General features: G+C 55.8%; 9 protein-coding genes across 9 annotated transcripts; 5 read left to right on the top strand and 4 right to left on the bottom strand.

The window, feature by feature from the left end:
- Positions 1–1,384: 1,384 nt before the first annotated feature.
- On the bottom strand, positions 1,385–2,884 carry LTR77_005514 (uncharacterized protein; the record flags this gene model as incomplete). The annotated part of the gene is made up of 2 exons (XM_064802759.1): positions 1,385–1,624; positions 1,685–2,884. 2 exons carry the CDS (start codon positions 2,882–2,884, stop codon positions 1,385–1,387), a joined length of 1,440 nt encoding a protein of 479 aa, XP_064658884.1.
- A 620-nt stretch (positions 2,885–3,504) lies between these two features.
- On the top strand, positions 3,505–3,954 carry LTR77_005513 (uncharacterized protein; the record flags this gene model as incomplete). Its single annotated transcript, XM_064802758.1, has 2 exons — positions 3,505–3,564; positions 3,619–3,954. 2 exons carry the CDS (start codon positions 3,505–3,507, stop codon positions 3,952–3,954), a joined length of 396 nt encoding a protein of 131 aa, XP_064658883.1.
- A 141-nt stretch (positions 3,955–4,095) lies between these two features.
- On the top strand, positions 4,096–5,678 carry LTR77_005512 (uncharacterized protein; the record flags this gene model as incomplete). The annotated part of the gene is made up of 2 exons (XM_064802757.1): positions 4,096–4,458; positions 4,542–5,678. The coding sequence occupies 2 exons, from the start codon at positions 4,096–4,098 to the stop codon at positions 5,676–5,678; spliced, it is 1,500 nt and encodes a 499-aa protein (XP_064658882.1).
- Positions 5,679–6,014: 336 nt separating this feature from the next.
- On the top strand, positions 6,015–8,372 carry LTR77_005511 (uncharacterized protein; the record flags this gene model as incomplete). Its single annotated transcript, XM_064802756.1, has 2 exons — positions 6,015–7,412; positions 7,449–8,372. The coding sequence occupies 2 exons, from the start codon at positions 6,015–6,017 to the stop codon at positions 8,370–8,372; spliced, it is 2,322 nt and encodes a 773-aa protein (XP_064658881.1).
- A 223-nt stretch (positions 8,373–8,595) lies between these two features.
- Positions 8,596–8,983, bottom strand: LTR77_005510 (uncharacterized protein; the record flags this gene model as incomplete). The annotated part of the gene is made up of 3 exons (XM_064802755.1): positions 8,596–8,760; positions 8,818–8,886; positions 8,936–8,983. 3 exons carry the CDS (start codon positions 8,981–8,983, stop codon positions 8,596–8,598), a joined length of 282 nt encoding a protein of 93 aa, XP_064658880.1.
- A 260-nt stretch (positions 8,984–9,243) lies between these two features.
- Positions 9,244–10,719, top strand: LTR77_005509 (uncharacterized protein; the record flags this gene model as incomplete). Its single annotated transcript, XM_064802754.1, has 1 exon — positions 9,244–10,719. One exon carries the CDS (start codon positions 9,244–9,246, stop codon positions 10,717–10,719), a length of 1,476 nt encoding a protein of 491 aa, XP_064658879.1.
- A 14-nt stretch (positions 10,720–10,733) lies between these two features.
- ARP6 (Actin- protein 6) lies at positions 10,734–12,146 on the bottom strand (the record flags this gene model as incomplete). The annotated part of the gene is made up of 2 exons (XM_064802753.1): positions 10,734–11,741; positions 11,802–12,146. The coding sequence occupies 2 exons, from the start codon at positions 12,144–12,146 to the stop codon at positions 10,734–10,736; spliced, it is 1,353 nt and encodes a 450-aa protein (XP_064658878.1).
- Positions 12,147–13,121: 975 nt separating this feature from the next.
- Positions 13,122–14,849, top strand: LTR77_005507 (uncharacterized protein; the record flags this gene model as incomplete). The annotated part of the gene is made up of 2 exons (XM_064802752.1): positions 13,122–14,189; positions 14,304–14,849. The coding sequence occupies 2 exons, from the start codon at positions 13,122–13,124 to the stop codon at positions 14,847–14,849; spliced, it is 1,614 nt and encodes a 537-aa protein (XP_064658877.1).
- A 1,276-nt stretch (positions 14,850–16,125) lies between these two features.
- Positions 16,126–22,570, bottom strand: FAS1_2 (beta subunit of fatty acid synthetase; the record flags this gene model as incomplete). The annotated part of the gene is made up of 2 exons (XM_064802751.1): positions 16,126–17,225; positions 17,287–22,570. 2 exons carry the CDS (start codon positions 22,568–22,570, stop codon positions 16,126–16,128), a joined length of 6,384 nt encoding a protein of 2,127 aa, XP_064658876.1.
- Positions 22,571–22,925: the final 355 nt, after the last annotated feature.

Raw genomic sequence — 22,925 nt, 5'->3', positions numbered from 1 at the left:
GCAGGGCAATGAGACATGTAACGTACATCGCTTAATGGCCGTTGCGAATGCGGCAACGGTGTGGTGAGGGAGAGTTGCTGTCTCGACAGCCAATCAGAGCAGTGAATTCTTTATACCATTCTTGAGACACAAGTCTACTCGTTTCTTTTGGAAACACAAGATGGTAAGGTACATGGAGCAGTGAAGATGAGGCATTGGCTGAATGATTGATATCTACTATCTTTCGAGCTCATCCAGGCAGCGTTCTAGCAGGCCCGTCTGATCTGATCAACCAGATACTGCTCATCAGCCCCTCGCATATCATCATGACAAGTCGTCGAGCATCATGCCTCATTCATGGCATTCCTCCCCATCAACTTAATTCTTAAGCACCAGAGGCCTTCGTAGTGAAGTCCGTCTCTAACTCACTTGCCTTCCCGACCTCCGTGCCGCCACAGGTGCACGAGTCTATCCAACCCGTTAGCATTCAGTCCATCTACTCGTCGCCTCTCAGATTAACGAAGACTCACCAGCAGACCTCTTTCCACAGGAGCAAGTCGAGCCTCCGGGCGCCGTGTTCTCCTTCGACGAACGCGTGCAGGTGCATTGGCCCGCTGGGCGTTGGTCTGTTTCGCCACTTCGTCAGCATCACAGTATCACATGTGAATAACAGAGACGGAGAATGACTTACTGCATGAGCAACGAGCTCCCTGAGTAACGTTCTCGGTCTGGGCCTTTTCGCAGTTGCAGTGGAGGGCGGGCTGTTTGCCGCAGGAGCCTGGTGAATGCGTTGTCAGTGGGAGTTATGAGCGAGTGAGTATGGCGAGTGAAACGAACAAGTTGCCTCCTTAGCACAGATGCATCCGCCTTCACGACCGCAGCAAGTTGCTGGGACTGCTGCAACGGTGGACATGGTGATGTTGTTCGGTGGTTGTTGGATTGATGGGAACTGGCTGGATGTTCTTGAAGGACAGTTTGGTTGGTGACGGATCGAAGAAGTTGTCGTTGATGAAGCCGAAGGAACAAAGGAACGGTTGTTTGCAACGATGGAGCTTTCGTTATAACTTCCTTGGTCTCTGCTATCTGATCCAGATCATGAGTTGAAGGCAAGACGGCTCGACCAATCGGAGAATACTTGATTACCAAGTCACGTGACTGTCACTTCCTTGCTCCATCAGGCAAGAGCCATCGACCTCAGGCAAATAGTCTACTGAGGCCTCCCAAGCATCTGTCATATGCACAGTCGATACAGCTACCTATATCGTAGCAATCCCGTTCTGTCCAACAGGAGAGCGATGCTTTGCTCCACTTGTCGTTAATGCCACGTGCGGCTTGCCTGTGAAATCCAAATCGCATGCGACAGTGTCCCCGAACGCCCAGCAATGCCTGCGCTTCCATGGCCCCATCAATTATACACAAGCCGTCTCACCGGACTCCCGCCACCTTCGATCTGCCCATACCCACCACCAGAAGGCTGCGGCTCAAAGCCCACTCCGGGAGGAGGCATATGCCACGGTGTCCCAGCGTAAAATGCACCATCCTGTCCGCTAAAAGCCCGTTGAGGTGTTGGCGGTGGAGGCCCATACCCGTATCCATAGTTGGGCGGCTGGTGTTGCTGTGCCTTGTTGCGGAAGAAGCCAAATGCCTATTAAGCACCTCGTTAGCACAGTGCTCGACAATACTTGTGCGGAAGTGTCGTTCTCACCATATTCGAGATCCCAAAACAACCAAACACCAGAATCGTCGTAAACGCCATCGCCTTCCAACTGATCGGCTCCACGAAAGAATTGAATATCTCCGCAAACGTATGCGCTGACACCCTCGCCCTTCCCACCTTTTTCGGATCCCGATTCATGCATTTTTCCCACTCCTGGCAAATACCTGTATTCTCCAGATACGGCGTCCGCGTATCCGGCGCGCATTGATTCGCCTTGTAATCCTTCGCGCATTTCGCCATGATCGCCATTTCGTCCGCTATTGCCTCCCATGACTTCTTGTCAACGTCGCCCTGCACAGCGGACCAGAAGCAGTAGATCAGATAGCCGCAACATCCTAGTAAGAAGACGTTGAAGAGGAATTGGGCGTAGTAGGAGAGGATATGCGGGACGGAGGGGTGTGCGCCGATGAAGGTGAAGAGGTTGCTGATCCAGTGCGGTTCCTTCTCGACAGGGGGCTTGTGGCCGCCGCTTCGTTTGCGCGGGCTTTTGGGAGGTAGATCGGCTTCCTCTCCGGAGTCTGACATACTATGCCGTCTCCGTCGAGCGACTCTGCGGTCCACATCTCGCTTCCGCTTCGTTGAGCGCTTCTTCTCGATTGCGCCAACGTGTTCTGCGCGTGGGTAGTCGCTTCGGCCGGGGCTGTAGATCTTGTTACGAGCTTTTGATACCAGTCTTCCTAGCATGCTATCCCTTCTGTCTGCCTGTGGCCTCTCCTTTGTGGGGCTGTTCCGCTCGGCACCAGCGATTGCAGGAGTGCTCAGGTTGTCGAACATCGTCATCGCTGATCTGGTATTCACAATATCTGGCGTGCCATCGCTATCGTTCCCCCGCTCCGGCGACTTCGGTGTCTCCCCAGCCGAAGAGTCATCTATCTCCGGTCTGGGTCTGCGCGGCGTGCTGAAGAGGGAGTTGAACGCTGGCGTAGGAGGAAGCGGCTTGCTCGGTGAAGTTCCCATAGTTCGCTGCTTCGACGGCGACGACTCGAAAGCACTGTTCGTTCCTTCAATACCTATCAGCGACCGCCCAAAGATACCCTTGCGGGGATTGCGCTCACTCTTTTTCGGCGGGCTGGCAGGGAAGCGCTGGGCATTTGAGCTCACTTGAGCGAAGGGTGAGCGGGCGTCGACAGCACCGGTTCCATTCCCCCACTCAAAGTCCATAGGCGTCTCGCCGGTGTATCTCGACATGCTGAGTGGTGATGCTGTAAGAGAAAGTGGGAATGCGGTGGTAGGAGAAATGTTGGTTGATCTACAGCCCAGTTTTGAGGATGTCAATAAACGGGTACTCCCGTCGTTGCGTCGGAAACATGTCGCGCATTCACTTTCACTTCAGACACCTCCAATGACCAAGTCACCGTCAAGCAAAGCATACCTGAACTCATAATATGTGTAGCATCAGACCATCTTTTCCACCAATGTCTTCGGTATTTGACGTCGAATTCGCTACTGCATGGACTCCGCTCTTCTACACACCCTTCTGTGGACAGTTGCTCCGAAATGTAGTCTAGGGAGGAGACGACTTGCCAGAGACGACGGCAACACCTCAACCTTTCTGCTACGTTTCACGGTCACGAGGCGGCGCTCCCACCCCGGAGCAGGAAGTGTACAGACCCAGGTAGGGAGTAGTACTAAGGTAGGCTCCGTTACGAGGCGAGATGCTCGGGTAGGGCCCGAGAGCTCCGAGCCGTCCTCGAGGTACTCCAGCTGTCTTTACATACATGTATTCCCTAATCTTTCCTTGTTCTCTACTCTGCACCCATGTTATAACCACACAAGCCCCTTCATGTACCAACGTGCATCAGGCAGCGATGTCCCAGCAAGAGCAAATTTCCGCCAAGTACGCCTGCACTACATGTGCGCGAAGAAAGGTATGACTTCGCCAACACGGCTATCTATCACGTCAACTGAACGAACCTGCCTAGGTCGGCTGCGACAGAGCTCTTCCATCCTGTGGCAATTGCGTCAAACACCAAGCAGAATGTCGCTACGAAGAACCCCAGCCGTCCCAACGCCACCGCAAACGAAAGGCAGACGTCGAGCTCATAGCCCGGATCACGCAGCTGGAAGAACTACTGCGCAAGAACAGCATCGATCCTGGAGCCGGTGTCGATATCAACGAGCTTACGCCGCAGTACAAGACCGAGGAGAAGCAGCTGCCCATCCTCAGTTCAAAGCCCGCAGCGAAAGCGCCGCCCTTTCCATCTGAGGCCACCGAACTATTGAGTGGATACGCAAAGTCAAAGGTACTCTGGGCATGATGACAGAAGGAGATCATATTTCGCTGACCAAGGCCTTCGCAGCTGCCGAGCTTCTCCCTTGGAGACCCATCATGCCACAAGTTCATGATGAGAGGTACTCAGTTATCCTTCAACCCACTGTCCGCCTCGTCTCTCTCGCAGATGCCCGGGTCAAGCCTCGTCGAGCTACACCCAGAGCCCCGCCACATCTTCAGACTCTGGCAGATCTTCGCTGAGCGTACCAATGCCATCATCAGGATCTTGCACACCCCAAGCGTTCAACAACGTATTCTTGACGTCAGCTGGAACCTTCAGGCTTGCATGCCGTCGTTTCAGGCTCTGTTGTTCGCAATCTATCTGGCTGCGATTACGACCATGTCAACAACTGAGTGCCTGACACACCTGGGAGAGGATAGGCTAGTGCTCATCCAACGCTATAGAGCAAGCGCCTGGCAGGCACTTCTAGCTGCAGGTCTGTTAGAGACGCGAGATCTCGATACGTTGCAGGCGCTGGTCATATTTGTGGTAAGTTTACTTGGAACGGAAGTATCACGCAACGACTTGATAGTGTTGCCTCGCGCATTCGTTCCTAGCTAACGACACTCCAGTCCTCAGATCCAAAATCCGATGCCTTCACGACGCTTTCAGCGCTCTCGGTGCGACTGGCACTCAAGATGAGCTTGGACAGAGAAAGCAAGACCGCTTCCATCTTTGAGCAGGAGATGCGGGTCCGGCTCTGGTGGTACATCTGCACCCAAGACGTGATGGCCCTCTACTTCTTCGTTCCAAGAGACAGCGCTATGACCGATGCAATCATTACGCCAACCATTCGCCTGCCTCATAATGTCAATGACGCGGAGCTGCACCCGGACATGGTAAAACCGCCTGTTGAGTACCCTCGTGCAACCGAGATGATCTACGCGCTCATGCGATACGAAGGCGCCACATTTGGCCATCAAATGCGTCAAAAGCAGAAACAGGCGGGCATGAAGTACTTTCCGTTCGAGGAACTGGAGCAGCTGTTCGAGAAGAAGTATCTGTGCCACGCTGATGCTCGCATTCCCGTGCATGCGGCAGCACAAGCGATGGCCCGGTATGCCATGGCCGGCATTCGGTACCGACTATCTCACTTCGACATGCCGAAAGGTAGCAAGTCCGAAGACAGCATCTTCAACCAAGCAGTCGGAGTGCTTGAGCTTGACAGAGCCTGCGGCGACAATCATTTCGCCAAGCAGCTTCTCTGGCATAACAATCCGACAGATCTGGACGCGGTCATCTATACGCTCAGCAAGCTACGGCAACGCACGAGCGGCGAACGCGTAGTGAAGGCCTGGGAGTTGGTTGCCCTGTTCTGGGACGAACACATTGAGCCATTCCTGGATAACGAGCCCGTCGACCAAGATTCCTTCTTTGCCGGCCTTGCCGATCTTACACTCGAGGCGTGGCGCGAGAGAAAGAAGCAGTTAGTCGAGACTCAGGGACAGGCCATGGCTGAGCAGATGACGCCTTTCTGTATCCATCAACTCAGGCAGATCAGAAGGACCAAGAGCTTCGAGCTTCAACAAAGACCGGACGCGGCGAGTCTGCTGTTCGATGAAACCTCGTTGCCTTCTCAAGGACTTAATGTGGATGATCTGACGGATATGTTCCATTTTGGAAACAGCAACGACTTTCTGTTCGACTTTGGATTCTGGGGCGACTTTTCGCAGATGTCTGGTCCGAACAGTCAAGGACCGCTACCTTAATGTTCCTTCGTATCGGTCTTCAACGGCGCATTGGCAGTGCTTGCGCTTTCCTGCCCAGCGCGCCGTCCTTGTCTCTCGCGGCATGCCATGAACCTTCCTCATCACAATGCAGAGCGGCGGTACGTCTAAAATGGCTCTCGCGAAGCACTTGCACCTCGGACTGCGCTGTCACTTCGACAATCACCCTATAATTACGCTGACATCCAGAGCTAGCATCTCTCTAAGGCCCCTATCGCTATACGCCGCATCGTCCATCATCTTCCCCTTCGGGACCCCTAAATGCCGAATGCTAGCCCACATAGCCGCCTTCCTCGCGGGCCTCATCTGCATCCGCGCATGCATGCGCCCACCGCCGCCTCCCACGAAAGTCGTGATAGTTCGACCTCGCGAAGATCATCGCCATCACCACCACCATCGCCGCCACCGGAGAGACCATTCGCGGGGTTGACGCCGACCAACACGTTCGCAAGTCAAAGAAATGATTCGATCGTGGCGGAGAACAATGCCTTGGCTGAAGAGTTGGCGTTGCAGTTGAGTTTTGTTGAGGAGATGGCGGATGCTTCGAGGTCGAGCGACGAGATTCTGGATCATGTCGAAGTTCCTGGCGCAGAGAGTGAGCACGAGGATGAAAGCCAAACAAGCGAACACATGTACAGCGACCTCGCTCCCGAGATGACCCAGTCCGAGCCTGATATGGATCGCACTGCAGGTGCCGGCCGCATCTTCGCCCGCCCAGTTCCAGATCGTCCACCCAGATCGACGTCAATGCCCTCGCGGCCGCTGAGAAGCGCTCTGGTAGTGTTGCCGCCTCCGACAGAAGCAATGAGTGCCAACGGTAGCAGCAAGAAGAAAACACACTTCGATGATGGGGGAACTACAACAGACTCTGCGCCTCCCCATCACTCGTTGCTTCGGTCAGGTCTCACACGAGATCTCGTAGACCAAGCTCGTTCTGGAAGCCAGAGCGCTGACTCCCGGGACCTCATTCCCACTAGCGCCTTTGGTCCTGCAGAGCTCGCCGCTGCCCTTGGAGTTTTCGAAGAGGCGGCCGAGGAGCTTTGGGAAGTCGCCGAGGAGCACGCAGAAGCTCATGGCCAGCTCAGTGACGTCGCAAGAGACCTTGCTGGCTTCGTTCTCGAGCGGCGGTCCGGATCTCATGGCAGTGTCCGCACAATTTCCGATCTAGACGAAGACGTGGAGGCTTTCCTGCCGAGACGTGGCAGTGCGGCAGATCTTGATGTCGATGAGAGCTGCATGGACGACAGCAGTAAGTCGATCAGCATGTGCGATACGGAGGAGCAGGATGAAGAGAACGATGCCGAAGAGGCGCAGCCGCTGGCACGACCTAAGCCAGAGGTCGTCTTCATGACATCGGAAGGCAACATCAGAAAGCTGGACCTTGACACCATACCCGAGGAGAGGAACAGCAGTACTGAGACCGTTTGGGCACCGAGCAGCCGCATGTCCCGCCGGGGTCTTCGACGCCACAACTCAGAGCCAGAAGGAAGTGCTGGACCAGACGCAGCGCTGAATCTCATCCCGCGCCGGGCGTCCATGAGCGACGCTGGCAAGATTCCTGCACGATTGAGGATGCTGCAGGTTCCTGGCAAGACTACTCCAGCCGCATGTGCGGTAACAGCTTGCAGCGTCAAGGCTTCGGAGCCAGTAAGCATGGTGGCTACTCTTGAGCACCACGAGACTGGACCGTCACGCTCGACAAGGACCGCGCAAACGGTGCGCACTGGCTCTGGCACTTTTCAGATTCTATAGGAAGACCCTGCGACACCATCTCCCGGTGGTATGAAGACTCTGCCTTATCGGCCTCTCAACCCTGGTCTGTCGACGCCTGAAGATGACAACAGCTTCCCCGGCCCGCCGAGTCCGATGCAGAAGGTCAAGACCAAGCTGGCTGTGTGGTCGTGGGCGAGGGAGCAGGGGCTAGACGCGGAAGACGGGCAACCAAAGTGGATGGAGCTGCTGGATCCTCATGAAGAGGCGATTTATCACGCTTCTACCGACCACAGCCCACACGCTGATGAACGACCGCTCACGCCGCCAAACTCGCATCGGACCAGTGTTGCGTTTCTGTCACCAAACAATGCGGGAACGCCGAAGCACTCGACGTCTCCTAGCCCCGCCAACCACTCCAAGAACGCCTCAGAAATTATCGAAGAAGACGACGAGGAGCCACCGCTTGAGCTGAAATCAAAGTCGACCAACTCCCGCCCTTGCTCCATCGAACAAGCCCCTACACACGACTACCTCACCATCCCCGTCTCCCGATCCCAAAGCGCGCCAACCTCACCCAGCGAACCACCTGGCGCAGCCCTTCCACGACAATTATCCAATCTAGCAGCAGAGGAGACACACTTCACCACCCACCGCAACTCCGTCGACCTGCTGCAATACCGCAAACAGCACGAAGCAAAAGTCAACCACAACCTCATGAACGCCCGCGATAGCATGATCCTCACCAAATCGAAGTTTGAGGAGAGCTACCCAAGGGCTCTCTTGGATGTGCGACCGGCGTGGAGTCGGGAGCTCTCGTCGATTACTGATGCTTCGCCGCCTGATGCTAGGAGGGCGGCGGGCGTGAGGGCGATGGCGAGATCTGTTTTGGGTGCGGGACAGATGCAGCAGCAGCGGAGTCGGAGGGCGGGGTTTGAGGTTGATGAGGCGGAGCATGTGAAGTAGGAAGGAGAGTTGCTAGGGGTGTTGAGCTGGCAGAAAGAGTCCATGGTAGTCACCTAGTTACTCGTACAACGCCTTTCGGCTTTTCAATCCCCGTCTCATACCAGGGATACTCAATGGCTCCATTTTCCGAGTTATGTTCCCAATTTTTCTGAAACTTGGACTCATCCCATGTGACCCTTGTCCCACCACTCCAATAACCCCCGAACTCCCATACCCCGACCTCTCAATCACTAACATCCACCCCCTTCTTCCTCAAATCCGTTTTCGCCTGCTTGATCTGCCCCATCAGCTCCTCATATGCATCCGGCACGTCGTTGAATGTCAGGACCCCGTAGCCGAGTTTGAAGAGCAGGAATGCGCCGAAGGAGACGAGGAACCAGAAGGGGAGCTAAACCCACCATTTATCAGCTCGAGGTCGAGGGAGAGAGATTTAAGGGTAACGTACGACGGGTATTATCTCATCCTGTATCTTCTCTGGTAGGGGGAGCAGGCCGGCGAAGCAGATGAAGTAGGTCTGGGAGGGAGTTAGTGTGGTGTTGATCCGGGTTGGTGGGAGGACGTACGATGGAGAAGGTTGCGAGGAGGGCTAGTTGTTGCTGTGCTCGTGTCATGTTTGCTGTCGTTGACTGTGTTGGAGTGTACCGAGTGTTGTCGAGACGTTGCAATCACATGCACCTCGAGGTCGAAAAGTCGTGTGGCTGAAATCCAGCCGCACCGCCACATGCTCTCTCGTCCTCCTCGACTTCAAGTCTAAAGGTTTCACATATTTGCTTTCGAGGGCTTGTGGGACTGGAGAATGTTTGCTCGAGCGACATAAGACTGCAGATGGTTTCTCGAGTCCTACATCTGATCTAAACCAACTCACCCCAACATGTCTGCCACATCATCATCCCCAGATCTAGACGACCTCGAGTCTGCCTTCAGCAACCTCACCACCAATGCGACCCCACCGAGGGGCCTCTGGACACAATTCCTACTCAACCTCGCCGCCGTAAGCAGAGAGAACATCCAAGTCCGCGAGAAGATCGGAAGACCTCGAGTTCTGCAGGGACTAATCGCCTTCATCAACGACGAGCTCGAATCCTTCCCCGAAGGCGTGGAGGCGGCTCTCCGCTGCATTGGAAACGCCTGCATCGACAACGATACCGTGCGACAGCACGTCACTGACTTGCACTTCAGATGGGCCGTACGATGTCTGGAGCACTCGCTGTTCTACGGCTGGCGGCTGGCGAATCTGACGGTCAAAGTGCTTTACAATATCTGTCTTGACTTCGCGCCCGCTTCTGAGCAATGCTATCGCGATGGCGTACCTATCAAACTAATCACTCTATGCTACTGGAACGCTTGCAATAAACTCGAGGACCCTCTGGCAATCGAGCTGTTATTCTGGACGAGCGCCCACCTACCCAACCTCCCAGACTCCCCACTACACATCGGCTCGGACACACTACTCGAAGTCCTCCGCCTCCCTCCGGCACATTACCGCCGGCTCCAGGGAGATCTCGAAAGCCCTTCCACCCGCGAGTCACAAGACAGCCTGCTGTCCATCGACAACTACAGCATGCTGCTCGAGACGACCTGTACGTTCCTCCGCGACGAGCAGGTGCAGCGTGGCATCTGCCAGTCCGGCGTCTTGTCGAGCGATCTTTGGGCCCTGCTGTACTGCAACGAGGAGTATATGGACGTCCTCTGCGCCATAGAAGTTCCTGACGAGGAGATCAAGTTGCTCATGCCCCTGTCTACGAGTCTGACGTGGATCCTTTCGGATATCTCTGCAAAGCCGGAGTTCGTTGCCAGCAATGATGTACGCAGTGACTGGGTCAAAGCCAATGTTATCGAGAGGATTGCAGAGTGGCGTGGCTTCAACAATCGACTGTATACAGCTGCTTGCCAGGTATTGGGAAACATGCTCTGGGTCCGAAAGGACCAGCCCGAGACACCCAATATGCGGAGCGTTGAGGAGGACGTCTCGTGGCTGGTAGAACAGCGAGAAATCCAGAGAGGGTTGTTCCAACATATTTACGATGCGTCACGGAACCCAGACCTGCTTCACTCCGCTGCGGGTCTGCTGTTGCAACTTGCTCGTCCATCGGCCCGCGTGCGTGAGGAGATCGTGAACAGCGAAGGGGCCGAATCGTCCTTGGATATGTTGTGCAGGCATGAGAATCAGCAGATCCAGCAGGATGGTATCAAGCTCCTCAGGGCGCTGGGACAAGACAACGCCGCCGTACAACAACGGTTCGCCGAGCTGGCGCAAGCTGCTGTTGCAAAGGCTGCGGCTAACGCTGAGGCTGCGAATGCGGATGGGGATGCTCAAACGGTCCAGAATACTGAGGTGCCGGGTTGAATCAGGACGGACGATCATCGCCCGACTTTACCGGCGAATCTGCGTCTCGTCCAGAGGTCGCCGTGCTCAAGGTACTCCTGCCGCGTAACAACATGCTCCTTGAGCACAGCTTCATTCTGTGCCAGTCTGGCACCGCCGAGCCAGACATTCTTTAGTGGATCTTTAGCTTGCGCGACTCTGACGATGTAGTCTTCGCTCACGCGGCTTCTCAGCTCAGACTCCAGCCGCTCAGTGAAACCTGCAAACTTGCTGCTTCCGCCGACGACCAGAATGTTCGCTAAGAAGAGCTGCCAGAGGTTCTCTGGAAGGCTGTAGATGGACTGCAGAATCGTTCCAGGCAAGCCTGCCTGCTGCATCCCGATGTCTGAAGGTGTGAACAGCAGCTCCGGCACGGTAAACCGCTCGTTGCCGATCGTAACGATGTGCTCTCTCGGTCCACCATCCAGACCCAAAGCACGCTGCTTCCGGCTGATGGTTGGATCGTGCGGCCTTGCGAAGCCGCGCTTGACTGCTTCATAATCTGGTAGGACATAGTCCACGACAATGGACGTGTCAATCTCGCGAGGATCCTTGAGCCCGCCTTTCCACACCCGCTCCAGATCCGAGCTGAAGGATTGCGAGATGAAGCCGACGTCTTCCTTGATCTCCTGCACAATCCAATCCTCCTTCTGCACCTCCACAGTGCGGGAAAGAACCTCTTTCATCCGGTTGGTGAGAGTTTTGCCACCGATCTCTAGTCTGCGGCACGCTGAGTGGAAGGGTCGGCCGTGGTAGAGGGGCGTGATGGTTGTGTGGGAGTGGCCTACGTCTACGACTAGGAGGCACCCAAGCGGTACGCCTGGTGCTGAGTCGGAAGTCGATGGGAAGGGTGAGGGGCCGTAGGAGTTTAGTGTAGGGGCGGTGGTGCGGTAGTAGCTGGCGAATTCGAACTCTTCGAAGACCATCTCGTCCGCGTTTCGTTGGAGGGCTGCTGGTGCGTTTGGTGATTCGGTGAGGACGAGGTTCGTTTCGTGCGGATTGCACTGTCGGATATATTAGCACTTGCCACGAGATGTAAAACTTCAAGACCTGGGAAATTTTACCTTCAACTTCGCCCTCTCGTCAACAAAACTCCTCTCCCAAATCGCCTTCTCCCCCTCCCAGTTCACGACGAAACCTTTCTCCACCGGTCGTCTAAAGGCCAGCTCACCGAAATCCCAACATTCGTCCAGTAGTTCCGGGCCGACATAGGTGCGTTTATCTCGCGTAGAGCGTGCGATGCAGTTCGCTATGACCTGGCAGTCCTCCGGCTTTGGTTCACTGTCATCGAAAGAGGTGGAGGAGAAGCCGGCTTTGATGGTATGGGCGCCGTTGTCGACGACGAGTGTCTGTTGTGGAAGGTTGTCCGGGCCGGTTAGTGGTTTGGCTAGGGATTGTTTGCGGGCCATGATGAGCTGTTCGTGTGGTTCTACAAGTCGGAATCGGATGGTCTTGTTGACAAGTGAAAGGCGGCTACCGGCACCGTCGAGCCACAAGACCGCGGCGACGAGGTTTGCCTCTCCTCAAAAGCCCAAGAGATTGAAGAAACAAGCAATCGGCGAAAGTTTGAACATCAGCTAGTTCGTCACTTCATCCAGCCAATGACCGCCACACCGGCTCAGATGTCTAGCAGCGTCGCGAACGTCTTCTCGAAGACGCAAAGCGAGGAGATTCCACTGACGAAATGGCGAGACGTTCAAAACTGGAGAAGGTTGACGTGCACTAGCGTCAGACACCCAGCAACCAATCAGAGGTTTCAAAGAATTGAAGGCCATTCTCGAGGTGGTGAAGTTGTGATGTGCTACTACTGTAGCGTCTGCAACCGACTTTTCGGAGATAGGATGGCTGGAGAAGCCAGACGCCAGCGCAGACACGATCTCGGAATGCTTTCGAGCCTTAAGCCAGAGGTCTCGACTGGTCGTCTGAGCCTCTTCTCGAAGATGACAACGGACGATGTGCCTCTGGCGAGACGGAGAGCACTTCGAAAAACGAACATTAGCTAGCGCCGGGCCTAGCCAGCCAATTAAACCAGCTCTGGAAGCGTCACATCTTCTCGAAGACCACAACGAATATGCTACTGAAGTGAGGGCTGAGAAATGCGTTTTGGATCTTGGAGAAGGTGCACCACCAACATCAGCTCGATTGACCGCGAGGTCAGAGAGGACCTGGCCTCCTGGCCTTCGAAGCCATCCGTCCTTCTCGAAGATCGAAACGGATCAGAAGGGCATGTGGAAGGGCAAAAGAGGTCCAAAAGTGAACGTGGGCTAGCGGCGGGCACTGCCAGCCAATAGAAATGAGGTATGTCGACTTCTTCCAAGTCTGGTGTCCCTCGGTGACGATATAGCATTGCACACCAGCTCAGAAGAGGCGCACATTCAGCCAACATGGCGCCCTCCTCCGACGCAGACACACGAGTGCTCAACGATTTGATCACCTCAACCCTTGCACTACTGAGTCAGTTCACAGCATCGCTTGCGGAATCCGATGCCACAACCAGGACGACAGAGGCCATATCCAACCCACCAAACCCATTGACAGTTCTGAGCGACTCAGCAAAGCTGGTCAAAGCACACACGACCAAACTCAGCCTTCTGGCTATCAATAAGCCCTTCACTCCCACCGCCATCACCAAGGTCCTCCAGGAACTCACAGCAACATGTCTTCCAGCCATGATGAGCGCAGCGCAGATCTGCGAGCAGGAGAAGGCGATCTGGGGTAGCATGATGAGCAAAGAAGTGCAGCTGAGGGTCAGGCGAGTGTTCAGAGAGATGGAGATGCTACTCGGCGAGGTCCAGACGATCGCACGCGGGAGTCAGAACGGCGGCAGGAGGGACAGTCTGAGCGCAACTGGCGTGGTGTGGGAGAGTTGCGATGCGCTGGTTGAGCTGCACACTCTGGGCATTGGCGGACTGGCGTTGCAAAAGGCGCAGCAGTATCAGGAAACGATCAAAGATGCGCTGAACGAGCTACGTGAATGGAAAGAAGGAGAAGATCTGGACTCTGAAGGCCAGGTTGACCCTCTAGCGGACAGCGATGACGAAGGTGTCTCTGGCGATCGAGACTCGATTGAGGATATGTTCAATGCTGCAAATAGCATGCCAAAGGATAGACCGGAGCTGCAGGCATTGGTGGATGAGGCAGAAGCGAAGTTGAAGAAGGTTGTGATATTGTATCAGGCTTTTGCGAAGAGGCGGATCAAGACGTTTAAGGGTGGACAGGATGTTGGAGCACAAGCAGTCGTGAGGCTGGATGAGCTGATACTGCATCTGAGGAGAATGCCGCATCAAGTCGACGAGCTGATTGGCAACTTCTACGAGTTGCAGATGGATGAGGCGAAGCAATCGCTTGACGAAGTCATCGCGGAGGCGAGGAGTGCGAGTGAGGGCATGTCGGCAGGCTGGAACGGACAAGAGGACGAATTCACGCCTTGGCTGAGAAAGTGGAACGAAGCAGTTGGCTGAACGAGTAGCGGCCACTGATGAATGTTGACCATCAACCGGTACGCACAAATGTTCATATAACTCCTGGCACGACAAATGGGTATCCGCGACCTTACTCAACGCCAGAATGTAACATCACCTTACAACGCAGCCATCACCACCCCCGCAAACCCCAACATCGCCATCCCCGTCACCGCCGGCGCACCATTCCCCGACGTCGCTGAAGACGCAGCAGCAGCCGACGCGCTCGCACTCGATGCCGCAGTATTCGCAGTTGTTCCACCGGTAGTCCCAGCTGCTCCGCCCGTCGTCTTCGCGTTCGTCGAAGCCGTCACTGGGTTCGCCTTTCCCGTTGCCGCGGCGCATGCATTCGTCCCTGACAAGGTCGCCGTGAACGTCTCGCTGCTCGAGGAGAGGGCGGCGACGCAGACGTCGTTGGAGTATTCTTGGACCTCTGTTGCACATATTAGCTCGGCAGTTCAACACTTGGGGGGTTTATGGAGGGATCGTACGCATCATCTCAGACAAAGTGCATCCACCATCCGTCCCCGCGTTCTCGCAGATGCAGGGGATGGCGCTTTCGCGGATGGCTTTGAGGCCGCTGGTGCATTGGCAGTAGTAGTCGGAGATGCCGCAGTTAGTCTCGCTGGCGGCCTGTGGTGTTGGGGTTAGTGGAAGTCCTCTCGTCCTTCAACGAGGGAGGAGTTTCGTACCCTCAAGAAGCAGAGCTGTGCGCATGCTGGCAGGGCAGGTGTTTGTGCTGCACTGACGACAGAAGCTGCCAGTGTGACGAGGGAGGTAAAGGTGGATAGCTTCATGGTGCTGGCGTGATATCTGGCTTGCTGAGCTGTTGCGCTGTTGAACGACGTCTTTCAAAGACTGATAATAATGATGAAAGTACAGCAGTCAAAGCAACCGACACCGAAATCAAAAAGTAGAAAGAACAGTAGAACGCTCAAGCCAATGCCATTGAGTCAGTTCAAATAACAGCGAGGCCTAGAACTGCGACTGCCCTTCTATATAACCGTAGCGAACGCCTTCTCCAACTCCCTCCAAAGTTCCAAGCAAATCCCAATGCCCCTTCGTATCACATTCACACCATGTCCCCGTCCACGCGATCCTCTCCCGAGTCACACAAGCCACCCGAGCGAAAGGAAGCGTGGCGAACACTGTGTGAGATTACTTGTACCGTGGCACGACTGCGATGCTCGAATTTCCGCGGGTTCCACGACTCGTAGCTTCATCGCCTTGACGCCGTTCCTGTTGCAATTCTCTACTTTAACTCCTTCTACTAACGACTTTGGCTACGTCGACGAAAGACAGGAAGACGCTGTGCGAACCGTTGCGCATCTCCACATGGCCAGACGGTAGACCGTTGGTGAAATGTTTCGACTACCAATGCCTGATCCCTGCCGCGCATCCTCCAGATTATTGCTCAGTTTGCCCCTGAATTCCTTCCCGCAGTTCCCAATCTGGCGGGTATCACCTCCGAGTCACGGGAGCCGAAAGTCTCGCGGCAAGAGTACCAGACCAATGGCAGGGCGAAGACAGCAGCGCGGTGTGATGGAAGGTGAGAGGGAATCATTCGAGCAGCGTGATGAAAAGTGCAATGGTCGGAATCGCTAGAAGGTATGGTAGCCACAGCTCTTCCTACACAACAACCTAAGTGACGAGAGTCGGAAATTCTCGACGCACTGGCGCCTTGAGAATCAAAAGACCAGCAAGACGAAAGATCCATGTGATGGAACGTGATATGTCATGGTAGGCAAGGTAGGATGGAGAAGTAAGGTACAAAAAGTACAAGACTATACATTCTATGTGCCTTTTCGACCAGGCCTGTCGCTACACCCGCCCAAACCCATCCCTCAGACCAGAAAAACGCCAAAGCTACAGTACTCGAAACACTCTCCCCTCATCCCCTCCCCTCCCCTCGTCAACATCGACAGTTCTACTCCCCCCTAACAACCGTACTCCCCGCCCGCGGCCTCGCCATCACCTCATCACTCTCATATTTCTCCCAATTCGCCAAAATATTCCCAATCCTCGGAGAATTCGTCAGTCGATACACATCCTCGAAATACTCCTTGGTCAACTCGAACGGCTTCGCCGTGACGTTGGGGATGTACTTCCCAATCAACTTGCCCGGGTCGATGGACGTCTTGTTGATCTTCTTCAGTAAGAAGCTGCGGAAAGGTTTGACGCCCGAGCGCAGGAAAGTGGAGTGGAACGGTACGTCGATGCCTTTCAGCGGGATGGTGGCGAAACCGCGCTGGAGTTCGATGGGGGAGGGTTTCCCTTCCGTTTGCTTGGCGCATTCCTTGATGATTTCGACAAGGTGCTGTTTCACGTCCTCCATGCTCAGCGTCTGCATCAGCTGCTGGATGTCGATCTTCTGCGCTTTGAGGTAGTTGGTCACGTTGGTCAGGGTGTCGAGCGCGCGCAGGTCGCCGGCGCAGACGTATTGCATGTTCTGCACGTTGAGGTTGACGATTTCCAGCAGCCAGCCGGTCGTTTCGGCAATGTTCTCGACGACGTATTGCAGGGCTTGCTCGTTGAACGTCTTGCTGATGCGCGAGGGGTTGACGGCGCACATGCTGTAGTTGCTGCGGCCAGCCGCGTCGCGCTCGACAGCGACTTGCATCGTCAGGCCGCGGTAGAAGACGACCGAGACCAGGGATTCGATGGGCATGACTTCGGCCAGGGCGGCGAGGGCAGAGTATTCGCCGAGGGAGTGCCCGGCGAAGCTGGAGTCGCGCTGCACGATGCCTTTGACGCGCATGTCCTCGAAGGAGGCCTTTTCCATGAGCGTCAGTGCGGGCTGCGTGAACTGCGTAGCGGACAAGAGGCCGGTCGGGGAGCGGTAGGTGTAAGATGTCGTCTCGTCGGTGATTTCCTTGAAGATCTTCTCTGACTTGATGGAGCCGTCGGTGGCGACCGTCTCGAAGGTCATGGACATGTAGTTCTGGCGGATGGCCTTGCCGCGGGGTCCGCCGAAGTGGATCGTCAGCTCCTTGGGGTTGTTCTTGACGATGTTGGTGATCGCGAAGCCTGTCCTCATCATTAGCCATCATCCCCCACATCAACCCCGTCTCATAGGATATGAACTCACCATAATTATCCATAAAGTGCTTATCCGCCCGATCCCACACCTCCTTCGCCACCTCACTCGAATTATACAAATCCATTCCCATCCCCTGCTCCTGACTGCCCTGTCCGGTAAACACATACGCGCTCACTGGCTGCTCGACCTCCGCCTCCCCGAGCAACACCTTCTCCTCATCCTCACCCTCCCTCTTGCTCGCTTCAATCTTGACAATCTTCCTGCCCGCAATCATGCCAACATGCTGCAACTTCACCTCCAACGTGTCGTCCGGCAACACCATACCCACAAGCGAGGCGTGGAAGCTCCGCACGCGCCCGACGTTGTTCTCCGCCGCCCAGGTCTCGACGAGCGAGCGCACGGCGGCGCTGGAGTACATGCCATGGGTAATGGTGCCGGGGAGGTTGGCGTACTTGGAGAAGACGCGCGAGACGTGGATGGGGTTGTAATCCCCCGACACCCGAGCGTACGTCTCGTTCGACGACGGAGCCTTGAGGATGAGCGGCGTCTTGCCGTTGAGCGGGATGGGGTTCTCGAAGTTGACGGGCTGGTCGATGGCAGCGCCGGTGCGTTGGAGGTAGTCGAGGACTGGGTTGCCGTAGGATGCACCGGCTTCGTATTCGATGGAGGCGATCTCGATGATCTCCTTGGTCGGCAGCTCGAGCTCGACTTTACCGATCGTCTGCACCGAGGAGTAGACGTCCTTGTTCTTGTACCTGACCAGCGTCTGCAGCTTGAACACGAGTGTCTGGTCGAGGAGGTCAATCTCTGTATCACCGAGCTTGAACCACTCCTTGGACTGCAAGATGGCAATATCCTTCGTGCTGCTGATATGCACCTGCATCGGCGTCTCGACCTTGCGCTGGAAGGTGTTTTCAAAGTCCGTGTACGCGCCGCGGTACAGGAACTGGCTGACGACTTCCATGATCGGCTGGCCTTGACGGGTGATGGTTCCGCAGACCTCAACCATCTTGCCGGAGTCCTGGTTGATGACCGCATTGACCTCGGCAGAAGTATCAAGCACATCGTCCTTCTTGATGGGCGTAGCACCAGGCAGCATGCGGAAACCGTTCGACAGATGCACCAGCTTCAGCAAATCACCATCGATCGTCCTCGGGAAAATGGGCTTAGTGATAGCCTTCCACCCAACCACAATAGCAAAGTCCATAGGCGCAAAGACCTCCTTGCCAGGACGATCCACAAACGCCTCGCCAGTGTTGCCAACAGCATGGACAAAGTCGTTGATAGCCTCACTCGTCACCTTCGCCCTGCCGCCGTCGAACCTGCTAGTGACAGGCTTGTCGAACGGAACCTCCTCGTCACCGAACCAGATGCGGTAGTAGAACTCCTTGATGCGGTCGTTGCGCTGGTCCATGACCTCGCGGATGGGAGCGTAGCCGGTCTCGGGGTGGTAGGTGAACATCAGCGGTAGAGCGACGGGCTTGCCGGTGACGGTGCGGTGCTCGATCATCTTGAGTCCGATCACGTTCTTCGCGAGTGGCGCGATCTCGATCGTCTGCACGTATGAGGCGCCCTGCGAAGGCTCCTTGACCGCGATGGTCGTCCGCTTTGGGTCGTTGGGGTAGCCGATCTCGACCATCATGCCAGGAACCGGCGCGAAGATGCGGCGCATCGGGTTGGTCTGATACCGCTGACCTTGCACGAAAACATCCGCAGTGAAGAAGGCATGTCGCCATGTCCGGCTTCTTCCAGCAAGAAGTTGCATCCACTTCTCAAGATCAATCGGCGGCGCCGTCGAAGAAGCAGAGACCCGATAGATCGTCCTGTTCTCGATCTCAGACACCGTGAGGCCCTCACTAGTGATGTCGGTGGAGGCTTCGATGTCAACAAGCTTGCCGCCAAAGTATTCAACAACTGGAATCCGCTTCTCGTCACCAGCATACATATCCTGCGTCAAGCTCCTGATGTGGCCTTGATGTACGCCATCCAGGATCTCCTTGATCGGCTCGTCGACCTTGGTGGAGTACTTGGCTGCCATGGGACCTTGCAAGATACACACTCTGCCGACATCCTGATCGACGACCGCAGCAAGGTCTTCCGACTGCCACAGCGAGTCCTTCTTGAAGAAGAACTCGAACGTATCGTCCAAGCATGGCACGAACGGCGTAGGCTTCTGCCCGCGACGCTGGCAGAGAAGCAAGAAGTGCTGGCAATCCTGGGCATTGATGAGCTGGTTGTCGGCTTCTGGGTATTCCTCCTCGACCCTCTTAACAGTACCAAAAGGATCGTCGAGCTCCGAGTAGTTCTGGATAATAGCAGCCTTGCCGTCGCCAGAAGCGAAGCGCTCCTCGATACGAAGGATGAAGTCGCCGGTCAACTTCGCCAGCGACTTGTCGATCCATCGCTTCTCGGCCTTGACGTACATCAGGTCGACCATACGGCGGAGCACCTCGATGTAAGTCATGTCTTCGAGATCGACAGACTCGCCAGCCTTGTTGCGGCCGAACCATGGCTTCTGAAAGTCGTCGTTGAGTTTCTGGATGATGTACTCGCGCTGCTTCTTGAGCTCCGGGATGCGCTTGGCCTTGTCGAGGCTGAAGATCTTCTGGTCCATCTCAGACCAGAACTTGACACCACGAGTCGCCAGCTTGTGGATCGGCTCGCCCATCTCGGAGCGCACGGTAATGACGCCGCCTGCTGGGCCCTTGTACGTCTTCTCCCACTCGCCATCCTCAAGACCTGGAGCATCGACAATGGCTTGCTTCGCCATGGTAGAAGTGTGCGCTTCCTTCGCAACCATGCATCGGCTGCCGAAGAGTACACCATCGAATGGCATGGGCGGGTATCCGTACTTGCGCGCCCACTCTCCGTTGAGGTAGGGGTAGGTGTCCTCTGCGCCACCAAAGCCAGAACCAGCAATGAGGACGATATTTGGCGACTTCCTCAGGCGACTGTACATGGACAAGATAGGCTGATGGAAGTCCTCGAACGAGTGATGCCCACCACCACGTCCACCGGTCCACTGCAGCATGATCGGGAATCCTGGGTTGGCCTTGGCAATGTTGATGACTTGCTGGATGGCTTCGACAGAGCCTGGCTTGAAACCCATGTGCTTGATGCCAAGCGTCTCAATGTACTCGTTGGCAACCTCGATCGATGGAACACCAGCACCGATGGTCAGGCCCTCGATAGGCACACCCTCTCCGCGCAGCCTAGCGATCATAGGGATCTGCCACGCCATCGCTCTCGGGCTGACGTAGATCAGGTTGATGGTGAGACCACGACCAGCTGGGATAGCCTTCTCGATCTTGGTAATCGCCTCGGTCATGCTCTTGTCGTTGTAGTACCCACCACCAGCAAGCTCAATCTCGTAGCCAGCCTGCATGGTAGAAGCGACAAAGTCCCAGGGCACCGTGCAAGGCGTCATTCCAGCCACCATGATCGGAGGGAGACCCAACATCCTACTCATCTTCGTGTCGACGAAAGTCTGGCCGACGGAAGTCTTCGCAAGTCGCGGTCCGTACTCTTTTACCCAGTCCACGGCATACTTCACAGCATGATCTGCGTCGCGGTCGAAGATCTCAGGCTTGTACCCGACCTCCGTGTTCGTGCCGTCCATAGTACCAGCAAGAATGACTCTTACGCCAGTGCCATCCTTATTGCGGTTGGTAAGAACACCAAGACCAGAGATGCCACCTGGGCCAAAGTCCAGAATGTGCGTCGCATTCGGCATGACAGTCGCTTCTTCCCAGTTCACCTGCTCCTTGCAGATCATGCGAACGAGAGCTGGCACAATGTTCTTCTCATGCTTCTCCCGGACATCCTCGCCGGTGTTGGTGTCGAACACGGGCATGCCAAGGTCGTCTGCTCTTATCAGGATGTCCTTGAGATCGGTCTCGAGGTGGTGGATCGCTTCCGAGAGGTAAGGGCTGTGGAAGGGTGCGGTGATAGGCAGGAAGCGGTTGACGAAGCGGACCTTGCGCTCGGTGAATGGTATGCGGGTCTGGTCGAGACCAGTCGGGGCCTTGACCTTGCGGAGTTGGAGGTTGAGACCGTAAAGAGACATCGGGGGACCAGTGACAACGAAATTTCTCGCGCTGTTGATCAGGGAGATGCCGATGTGTCGCTCTTTGGGGAGGTGCTCGTTGGTAGTGTCGATGTGCTTTTGCACGGCAGACCTGGGCAGGTCACGGATGGAAAGCATGGGAGTGGGTGAGCCCTCACCATTGTCGATCGAGTCTTGCAGGACTTTAGGAGAGAGCGAGGTTCGCGGGTAGGCCTGCTGGCTACGGGCACCGATCCAGAAGAGGATGGTGAGGGCATCCCGGGCTGCCTTGTCGAAGGCACCCCAGTTGCCAGAGGCTGCAATGGCTGCAGCAGTCACCACACCTTGCGAGTGACCAGTTGTACCGGCGAGCCTGTCTCGTACATGGCCAGGGTGTGTGCCGAGTACTCTGCAAGTCACCACATAATGGGCAAGCTGTGTGAGACCAATCAGAGGGAAGCTGACCGGTGCGGAGACAAGGTAGTCGAGGTCTGGCTGCGAGTCGGGGTGATTCAGCCATCGCAGGATGTCGAGACCCTTCGCATAAAGCTTCTCAGCTTGCGAGTCGCGAGCCAGGACCTGCAGGTGTGCCGCCGCAGTCGAAATGAAGTCCTCCACCAGCGAGGGGTATGTGGTGTAGATTTCTCTCAGCTCCTCAAAGTACTCCTCGATGTTGCCCTGCCCGCCAAACACAGCGTAGACAAAGGCGTTCTCATCCGACGCCTCCCGGAGCAGAGCAGATTCGTGAGCTCTAATCGGACGCTGCGCTGCAGCCCGGGCGGCGTAGTAGGATTTGACGGTGATCAACTTCTTCTCCACAATGCCAGGGAGGCCTGCAGCGATCGCGTGGACCTCGTTGCCTCGTAGGAAAGCTCTCTCGAACTCGGCCACGACGATCTTGAGGACTTCAGCGTATGAATCTGGCTCATCGCCCTCATCCACCTCCCGAGCAACGAAGCCGAGATAGCGAGCGACGAGCTCTGTATTTGACGAGGGCTCATCATCTTGTGCGAGCTCGTCTGTAGGTTCTGGGAGGGTTGCGAGGAAGGCGTCTCGCAGCTGGTTGGCGTTGAAGTGGAGGGCGGTGGGTATTAAGAAGGTGAAGTCGAGGCTGCCATGCTGGAGGGTGAGGGGCCGTGAAACGGCGGAGGAGCGCGGAGTGCTGACGCCTGTCTGGGCGCCGCCGGGGGTGCCGTACATTCTGCTGGGAGTGCTGGTGGTGTCGTCAGAATCAAAGTGCACGCTGTTGTTTGTGTTCAAGCGCTGGAGCGACGGTCTTTGGGCCATTGCTGCGGGGTGTTCGCATCCTCCGCAGGATCTTCAATTGCGGCAGAAAGGGCACGGTGTTGCGTTTGGTAACGGATGAGTGATCACGGGCGTGTGGGTGCAAGGAAAGGTGGTCACATACGGGTCGTTGTATCGCAGCGGCTTCGGAAATCTTCTCGACAAGCTCTCCCGCCCCGACTTGGACCTAGCAAAAGCTCGGACTTGCCAATGTCAATGTTTCGCGAGGTGAAGAATGCGCGATGTGAGGAAGGAGCAAAGGAGGGTGAGTGTAGTAGTGTGGTATGGTGGTATGAAAGAAGAAGGTGGTTGTTATTGGATTGGGAGAGGACAATGGCTACACACAGTCTGCTCTTGG

This window comes from Saxophila tyrrhenica (assembly GCF_035928015.1).
Source record: "Saxophila tyrrhenica strain CCFEE 5935 chromosome Unknown scaffold_8, whole genome shotgun sequence".
In the NCBI taxonomy this organism is placed as follows: Eukaryota; Fungi; Ascomycota; class Dothideomycetes; order Mycosphaerellales; family Extremaceae; genus Saxophila; species Saxophila tyrrhenica.
The sequence above is the reverse complement of the archived record's forward strand: the minus strand, read 5'-3'. Positions and strand labels throughout refer to the sequence as shown.